Here is a 10,000-nt window from a genome sequence, read left to right as displayed (position 1 = left end):
CAATTTGAACTTTTCAGCACTACAGGGTACCTTTATTAATTAATTCTTAAATGTTTTTATTTTCATCTTTAATCTCAACACTTTATATATTTAATTTGATGTGCTTTGTGTCTTTTATTCATATTTATTATATTTATTTTAATTAGAATTTTATCTCTGTTCAATTTTTCATTTTATTTCTTTAAATGAACTTTTCTATTTTTCTATTTAAATCTATATGTAACTTTATTTTAACAGGTTGTTTTTGTAACATTTTCTGTTTTCTTCTTGGAGTGAGAGAGAGAGGGAGAGAAAGGGAGAGAGAACACAGAGCCACAGTGCCCAGTGTGAGGGCGTGTGTGCGGAGGGCAGATAGCAGAGTGTGTGAGACGCCGCCCTGCTGGAGAGGATGGGAGCTGTGGAGTGATGGGGCTTATTGGGGTAAAGGCACAAAAAGCATGAGGAGTGGGACCCAAAACACACACACACATCATCATCATCATCAGCATCATCATCATCATCAGCATCATCATCATCATCAGCATCATCATCATCACCAGCATCATCATCAGCATCAGCATCATCGTTATATCCGTGGCTCACAAATGAGACCTCTCCTGGCGGCTATGATGATGATGATGATGGTGATGATGATGATGATGATGATGATGGTGATGGTGATGGTCACACACCTCAGGCACTCTACTCCTGAGTCCGGCAGAACCCCCGTGGTGCAGCTGCTCGACTGACACTTTCAGAAGCAGAGTCAGGCTAAGTGGGTCTCTGACAGCCTGTGGCCAGCAGGGGCGGCGTCGTGGTCACACAGGCATCAGCCACTCAACGTCCTGCTCTGGCTGAGTGACAGGGCATTACCATACTGAACACACTGAGGCTGAGTGAGAACAATGTGGTGAGAAGATCCTGCAGTCCTGACTCTCTCTCACACACACACACACACTCACACACACACACACACACACACACGTACACACACACACACACACAGACACACACACGTATACACAGACACACACACGTATACACATAAACACATACACACACACACACACACACGTATACACACACACACACACACGTATACACAAGCACACACACACACACGTATACACACACACGTATACACATAAACACAAACACACACACACACACACACACACACACACACAATATACACATAAACACATACACACACATGCACGTATACACATAAACACACTCTCACACACGTATACACATAAATACATACACACACGCATACACAAACACATACACACACACACATACGTATACACATAAACACATACACACACACACACGTATACACAAATACAAACACACACACACACACGCACACACACGTATACACATAAACACACACTCACACACGTACACACAAATACATAAACACAAGCACACATGTATACACAAACACATACACATACACACACACGTATACACAAACACATACACACATACACACAGACATACACACACACACACACACACATATACAGATAAAACACACATAAACACACACACATATACACATAAACATGCACACACACAAACACAAACACACATACGTATATATATAAACACATGCACACACACACCTATACACATAAACACATATACACACACACACACACGTATGCACATAAACGCATGCACACACACACACACACACACGTATGCACATGAACACATGCACACACACACACACACACGAACATATGCACACACACACACACACACACACCTATACACATAAACACATGCACACACACACACACACGTATGCACATAAACACATACACACACACACACACACACACACACACGAACATATGCACACGTTACCTCCAGCAGCTACCATACACTCACGAACACAAACACCCTTCAAGAAATACCAGCCCACATGCCCACACCATCATTACCCTCAAACAACACAACACTAGGCTGAGGAGACAGAGACTTTGTCAAATACCACTGTACCCCACAGAGACAAAAACAGGGCGAAGCTGGTACCTGTAACACAGGCGTTCTTAATGCCCTCCGTAACACAGGCGTTCTCAATGCCCTCCGTAACACAGGCTTTCTCAATGTCCTCCGTAACACAGGCGTTCTCAATGCCCTCCGTAACACAGGCGTTCTCAATGCCCTCCGTAACACAGACATTCTCAATGCCCTCCGTAACACACGCGTTCTCAATGTCCTCCGTAACACACGCATTCTCAATGCCCTCCGTAACACACACGTTCTCAATGTCCTCCGTAACACACGCGTTCTCAATGCCCTCAGTAACACAGGCATTCTCAATGCCCTCCGTAACACGTGTTCTCAATGCCCTCCGTAACACAGGCTTTCTCAATGCCCGCCGTAACACAGGCGTTTTCAATGCCCTCCGTAACACACGCGTTCTCAATGCCCTCCGTAACACAGGCTTTCTCAATGTCCTCCGTAACACACGCGTTCTCAATGCCCTCCGTAACACACGCGTTCTCAATGCCCTCAGTAACACATGCGTTCTCAATGCCCTCTGTAACACATGTTCTCAATGCCCTCCGTAACACACGCGTTCTCAATGTCCTCCGTAACACACGCGTTCTCAATGCCCTCAGTAACACACGCGTTCTCAATGCCCTCCGTAACACGTGTTCTCAATGCCCTCCGTAACACAGGCGTTCTCAATGCCCTCCGTAACACATGCGTTCTCAATGCCCTCCGTAACACGTGTTCTCAATGCCCTCCGTAACACACACGTTCTCAATGCCCTCCGTAACACAGGCATTCTCAATGCCCTCCGTAACACACGCGTTCTCAATGCCCTCCGTAACCCATGTGTTCTCAATGCCCTCCGTAACACATGCGTTCTCAATGCCCTCCGTTACCCATGTGTTCTCAATGCCCTCTGTAACACATGCATTCTTAATGCCCTCCGTAACCCATGTGTTCTCAATGCCCACCGTTATACAGGCGTTCTCAATGCCCTCAGTAACACAGGCGTTCTCACTGCCCTCTGGACACTTTCTTCCGCTCAGTAGCCTTTTAGATAACCAAAAACAGCACATGTAAAACCGCTGAGATATGCAGACAGGCGGACGGGCGTAGATCCTGCTCATCACACCAGCAGAATGACGAAGATGAGGAGATCCAGCAGTCCAGAGAGGAGAGGAGACAGCAGGGAGGGATGAAGAGGGACAGAGAACAGCGGAGGAGAGCAGCAGAACTTCACTTCAGAAACCCTTTACCTGTTTGATCTAAAAGCCACTTTCTATGGAACCAGACCATTAACTGGTCTTTTCCTCTACCAGACTCATGTTACAAATTTAGTTTTCCTAAATTTCTTACACATTTTTTAATACAGTATCTGTGCTCAAACCTTACATTTGCCTCTCTCTCTCTCTCTCTCTCTCTCTCTCTCTCTCTCTCTCTCTCTCTCTCCTCTTGTTCCAGTCCACCAAACGTAGCATCACACGTCTCTTACTTGATGCTTGTTTGTGTGGCGCTCAGCCCAAGCGGAGACGGACCTTCCTCCAGACCAGACAGAGTTTGTGGGTGGTTGGACACAGGTTGTACATCATACCCTCGTTAAGCTGCCGGGAAAGTTGCGGGAGCTCGGAGGAGAGCCGTGACCCTTCGTCCTGACAGCCCTCCCCTGCGGAGGAGGACCAGAGGAATCTGCTCCCCACGGTGCTCTAGCACAGCCTCCCTAAAGCAGGCAGGTAGCACTGAAATAACCCCCCCGACACACACACTCCCGAAGGAGAGAAGGGGAGTAGAGGGGGCTGGGTGCTGAAAGGTGTGGAGGAAAACAGACCGGCACATGACAGCTGCCACAGACTGAGGCACCCCACAAAGACATCACTGGGCCTGACATCACCGCCAACAATGAGGCTCTGCTCTAACAGTGAGGCTCTGCTCTAACAGTGAGGCTCTGCTCTAACAGTGAGGCTCTGCTCTAACAGTGAGGCTCTGCTCTAACAGTGAGACTCTGCTCTAACAGTGAGGCTCTGCTCTAACAGTGAGGCTCTGCTGTAACAGTGAGGCTCTGCTCTAACAGTGAGGCTCTGCTCTAACAGTGAGACTCTGTTCTAACAGTGAGGCTCTGCTCTAACAGTGAGGCTCTGCTCTAACAGTGAGGCTCTGCTCTAACAGTGAGGCTCTGCTCTAACAGTGAGGCTCTGCTCTAACAGTGAGGCTCTGCTCTAACAGTGAGACTCTGCTCTAACAGTGAGGCTCCGCTCTAACAGTGAGACTCTGCTCTAACAGTGAGACTCTGCTCTAACAGTGAGGCTCCGCTCTAACAGTGAGGCTCTGCTCTAACAGTGAGACTCTGCTCTAACAGTGAGGCTCTGCTCTAACAGTGAGGCTCCGCTCTAACAGTGAGACTCTGCTCTAACAGTGAGGCTCTGCTCTAACAGTGAGGCTCTGCTCTAACAGTGAGGCTCTGCTCTAACAGTGAGACTCTGCTCTAACAGTGAGGCTCTGCTCTAACAGTGAGGCTCTGCTCTAACAGTGAGACTCTGCTCTAACAGTGAGGCTCTGCTCTAACAGTGAGGCTCTGCTCTAACAGTGAGACTCTGCTCTAACAGTGAGACTCTGCTCTAACAGTGAGGCTCTGCTCTAACAGTGAGACTCTGCTCTAACAGTGAGGCTCTGCTCTAACAGTGAGGCTCTGCTCTAACAGTGAGGACTCTGCTCTAACAGTGAGGCTCTGCTCTAACAGTGAGGCTCTGCTCTAACAGTGAGACTCTGCTCTAACAGTGAGACTCTGCTCTAACAGTGAGGCTCCGCTCTAACAGTGAGACTCCGCTCTAACAGTGAGACTCTGCTCTAACAGTGAGGCTCTGCTCTAACAGTGAGGCTCTGCTCTAACAGTGAGACTCTGCTCTAACAGTGAGGCTCTGCTCTAACAGTGAGGCTCTGCTGTAACAGTGAGGCTCTGCTCTAACAGTGAGGCTCTGCTCTAACAGTGAGACTCTGTTCTAACAGTGAGGCTCCGCTCTAACAGTGAGGCTCTGCTCTAACAGTGAGGCTCTGCTCTAACAGTGAGGCTCTGCTCTAACAGTGAGGCTCTGCTCTAACAGTGAGACTCTGCTCTAACAGTGAGGCTCTGCTCTAACAGTGAGGCTCTGCTCTAACAGTGAGACTCTGCTCTAACAGTGAGGCTCTGCTCTAACAGTGAGGCTCTGCTCTAACAGTGAGACTCTGCTCTAACAGTGAGGCTCCGCTCTAACAGTGAGACTCTGCTCTAACAGTGAGACTCTGCTCTAACAGTGAGGCTCTGCTCTAACAGTGAGGCTCTGCTCTAACAGTGAGACTCTGCTCTAACAGTGAGGCTCCGCTCTAACAGTGAGGCTCTGCTCTAACAGTGAGACTCTGCTCTAACAGTGAGGCTCTGCTCTAACAGTGAGGCTCTGCTCTAACAGTGAGACTCTGCTCTAACAGTGAGGCTCTGCTCTAACAGTGAGGCTCTGCTCTAACAGTGAGACTCTGCTCTAACAGTGAGACTCTGCTCTAACAGTGAGGCTCCGCTCTAACAGTGAGACTCTGCTCTAACAGTGAGACTCTGCTCTAACAGTGAGGCTCTGCTCTAACAGTGAGGCTCTGCTCTAACAGTGAGACTCTGCTCTAACAGTGAGGCTCTGCTCTAACAGTGAGACTCTGTCAATGAGGCTCCACCCCCTGGTTAAGCAGTCAGGAGAGCTGAGAGCCTCCCCATTCTCCTGCACCGGTCCTGTGTCCACACAACCATGACATGTTGAGCAGTCCAGGCCGTCCAGGAGAGCCTGGACTCTGAACGGCCTCCGAGCTCCAGGTGCGTGTTTCTGATGGATACTCAGCCAGGAGAGCACTGCGCTCAAGGAAACAGCTCAAAACAGGAAACAGGAAATGAGCATCGGTCCCTGTCACACAGCCACCGTGGGGAACAGTGCCTACCACACCAGCAGAGATTGCATGTGGGTGTCGTTGTATGTGTGTAAATTGGTTAGGGTGTGTGTGTGTGTGTGTGTGTGTGTGTGTGTGAGTAAGTGTGTGTGTGAGTGTGAGTGTGAGTGTGAGTGAGTGTGTGTGTCTGTGTGTGTGTGTGTGTGTGTGTGAGTAAGTGTGTGTGTGTGTTTGTGAGTGTGAGTGAGGGTGTCTGTGAGTGTGTGTGTGTGTGTGTGAGTAAATGTGTGTAAGTGTGTGTGTGTGAGTGTGTGAGTAAGTGTGTGTGTGTGTGTGTGAGTGTGTGAGTGTGTGTGTGAGTAAGTGTGTGTGTGAGTGTGAGTGAGTGTGTGTGTCTGTGTGTGTGTGTGTGTGAGTAAGTGTGTGTGTGTTTGTGAGTGTGAGTGAGGGTGTCTGTGAGTGTGTGTGTGTGTGTGTGTGTGTGTGTGTGTGTGTGTGTGAGTAAATGTGTGTAAGTGTGTGTGTGTGTGTGTGAGTGTGTGTGTGTGTGTGTGTGTGTGAGTAAGTGTGTGTGTGTGTGTGAGTGTGTGTGACTCACAGCTCTGGGTTTGAATGGGGGTTGGACCTCTTTGTTCTCCAGTTTCTCCCAGTCCATGTAGCGGAAGAATCCGTGCTCCCGGATATCACGTTCCCCTTCAGGGCCACATCCCAGGCGTTTCCCAGGGTGTTTAGTCATCAACTGCAACACCACACACACACACACACACACACACACACACACACACACAGACACACACACACACACACACACACACAGACACACACACACACACACATACAGACAGCACCCAGGACACACATGAGAGCATGAAAGCATTGGCTTCCGCACACACCTCCTTCAAATCTGAGTATACGCACACACATACAGGTTTGCTGGGAAATGAATAACTAGAAATGTAAAACCTTTAAAATTCAACTTATGACTTGGTAGAAGGTAAAAGGCAGAAGAAATTGTCGAGTCAATAATCTTGGCAGAATGAGAAACAGAATAAGAAGGTCCAAAAACACTGATATGAGGCCTTCCTTTCTCATGGCCTCCTCAACAAGGTTCCGTGTTTTAGGCCTCAACAGAACAGCCATGTTGAAAACAAATCGTTCTGGCTGTTTCATTCCGGTGAGTGACGAGTGTGTGTGTGTGTGTGTGTGTGTGCGTGCTGAGAGATTAGCTGCTGGGGAATTTCTGAATAACTTGCTGCTTTTTTGTTGGTGCCTCTGTGCACATGAAAAATTGATGGCAGCAGAAAAGGTGTTTGGAGGCTCTTTGTGCAGTAGAGGTAGAGGTTCAGCTGTCTGAGTTTAAGCCCTAATGCCCAGACACACACACACACACACACACACACACACACACACTGCCCCCGGTCTTAGACTTTGCTGTGCTAATCACTCTTGCGCCAGCTTACTGCTATACTTATGCATTACTGTATTAATCGCATTTGTGCTCAATCTATGCTGTCCTAACTTCCTTCTGTGTTAATTGCTTTTGTGTTAAATCGTTGCTGTGTTCATCGCTGTTGTGTTAGCGTTGCTGTGCTAACTTGCTGCTATGTTAATTTGTGCTGTGCACTTTGCTTTGTGAACTGGTGCTGTGCTAATATTGCTGTGGCAATCACTGTGTTCACTTGTGCTGTGTTAACTGTTGCATTAGTCACTGTTTTGTTCATTTGTCATTCGAACCTGTGCTTAACTTGCTGCAGTGCTAACTTGCTGCTATGTTAATTTGTGCTGTGCACTTTGCTTTGTGAACTGGTGCTGTGCTAATATTGCTGTGGCAATCACTGTGTTCACTTGTGCTGTGTTAACTGTTGCATTAGTCACTTTTGTTCATTTGTCATTCGAACCTGTGCTTAACTTGCTGCTGTGCTAACTTGCTGCTATGTTAATTTGTGCTGTGCACTTTGCTTTGTGAACTGGTGCTGTGCTAATATTGCTGTGGCGATCACTGTGTTCACTTGTGCTGTGTTAACTGTTGCATTAGTCACTGTTTTGTTCATTTGTCATTCGAACCTGTGCTTAACTTGCTGCTGTGCTAACTTGCTGCTATGTTAATTTGTGCTGTGCACTTTGCTTTGTGAACTGGTGCTGTGCTAATATTGCTGTGGCAATCACTGTGTTCACTTGTGCTGTGTTAACTGTTGCATTAGTCACTGTTTTGTTCATTTGTCATTCGAACCTGTGCTTAACTTGCTGCAGTGCTAACTTGCTGCTATGTTAATTTGTGCTGTGCACTTTGCTTTGTGAACTGGTGCTGTGCTAATATTGCTGTGGCAATCACTGTGTTCACTTGTGCTGTGTTAACTGTCGCATTAGTCACTGTTTTGTTCATTTGTCATTCGAACCTGTGCTTAACTTGCTGCTGTGCTAACTTGCTGCTATGTTAATTTGTGCTGTGCACTTTGCTTTGTGAACTGGTGCTGTGCTAATATTGCTGTGGCAATCACTGTGTTCACTTGTGCTGTGTTAACTGTCGCATTAGTCACTGTTTTGTTCATTTGTCATTCGAACCTGTGCTTAACTTGCTGCAGTGCTAACTTGCTGCTATGTTAATTTGTGCTGTGCACTTTGCTTTGTGAACTGGTGCTGTGCTAATATTGCTGTGGCAATCACTGTGTTCACTTGTGCTGTGTTAACTGTCGCATTAGTCACTGTTTTGTTCATTTGTCATTCGAACCTGTGCTTAACTTGCTGCAGTGCTAACTTGAGCTCCTGAGTTCATTTCTGTTCTGATAACTGTGTCACTTGCCTCCTAGCTGGGCTAATCATTGTCACTCCTTGCTTTGCTAACCCTCTGCTGAAGGAGCTAAGGACCAGAGCATCGGTGAAGTGCAGAAACTGAGCAAACAACCAGAGCAAAACAGGAAAACAGCCGACTCTCATCAGAACTTCAACATGAATCAGTCAGCCATCAGCACTTGAACGGGGAATAGATGGGTTTCACGCCTTAGTGAGAACATGTGAGGTATATTCTCCCTGGACATGAGCAGATCCAGCTGCAGAGAGTGAACCCCACCCCCCAACACTTCCCACCGTGCTGACTGGCCCAACCCCACTTGTGTTCCGCGTGTGTTTATTAAGATGGGCAGGAGTCCATATGCTCCTTATCAGTGCCTCACACTCTAATCACTTCAGATTGGAGCAGCATCCTATAAGCAATGATAAGACCAATCAACACAGAGGACCCAGCCACGCCCCCAACATCCCGGCCCCTCCTCCAGCCCTTAATTAAAACTTATCTGACAAGCTCTCCCACAGTTTAGGATTCTGTATTCAATTAATGCAGGCAGTACTAACCCTTATGTCCCAGGGAACACTTACCACACCTCACTCCGGAGGAGCAGGGCCAAGGCAAACGAACTACGCTCAGGAACAGTTTATCAGTTTCCACTCAAAAGGAGTTAACATTCTCACCCCTGGACTTCCACTATATGGCATGTTGGCTTCTTCAGATAAACGTTCAGAGCTGGTTGCTAGCACAAGGCTCCCCTCCTCCACAGTTAAACATAGCTGGAACTTTCCCATTCTGACATGGTCAGGTTTTTACATCTGTTATGTGAAAACCGCAGTGCTCGCTGAATTAATTAGTCATTGTGTTAGAGTGTTTCTTCCTGGAAGTTCATTCTCTCAATTCAATGACATTTTATTTTATTTATATAAAATATATGCAAAAGATATATGTATGTATATATATGCACACACACAGTATCTATGGATGCCAAGTATCCATAGTGTACGGAAACATCTGGACTGTGTACGGGCTGGAAGTTCCAAGGACAAAGTGGGACACACCTGTGAAGGAGGTGGAGAATAAGCGGGCTAAGATCCTGTGGGACGTCCAGACACAGACAGACAAAATGGTAACGGCTAACGAACCAGACGTAGTAGTGATGGACAAACAGTAGAGGGCCACAGTGATAAACAACAGAAGTAAGACATTCAACATGAATAACAAAACAGTAACATCACTCCACTTCATCCTTAAACCGAACTTAATCAAACATGCACAATCTTCCAGTATATCCTAATTTCCCATTCTGGTGAAGGATATTTTAGT

General features: G+C 47.1%; 1 protein-coding gene across 3 annotated transcripts in view; it reads right to left on the bottom strand.

Annotated features, from left to right (window-relative positions):
• The window catches only part of prkcbb (protein kinase C, beta b), a 93,957-nt gene that overhangs the window by 14,766 nt on the left and 69,191 nt on the right, over positions 1 to 10,000 (bottom strand). For all 3 annotated transcript variants that reach the window (XM_035526403.1, XM_035526404.1, XM_035526405.1), the window contains one exon: positions 6,491 to 6,631. In XM_035526403.1, the coding sequence (XP_035382296.1) occupies positions 6,491 to 6,631 (141 nt within the window). The remainder of the gene's footprint in view (positions 1 to 6,490; positions 6,632 to 10,000) is intronic.

This window comes from Electrophorus electricus, chromosome 1, assembly GCF_013358815.1.
Source record: "Electrophorus electricus isolate fEleEle1 chromosome 1, fEleEle1.pri, whole genome shotgun sequence".
In the NCBI taxonomy this organism is placed as follows: domain Eukaryota; kingdom Metazoa; phylum Chordata; class Actinopteri; order Gymnotiformes; family Gymnotidae; genus Electrophorus; species Electrophorus electricus.
This window is presented reverse-complemented; position numbering and strand designations above follow the sequence as displayed.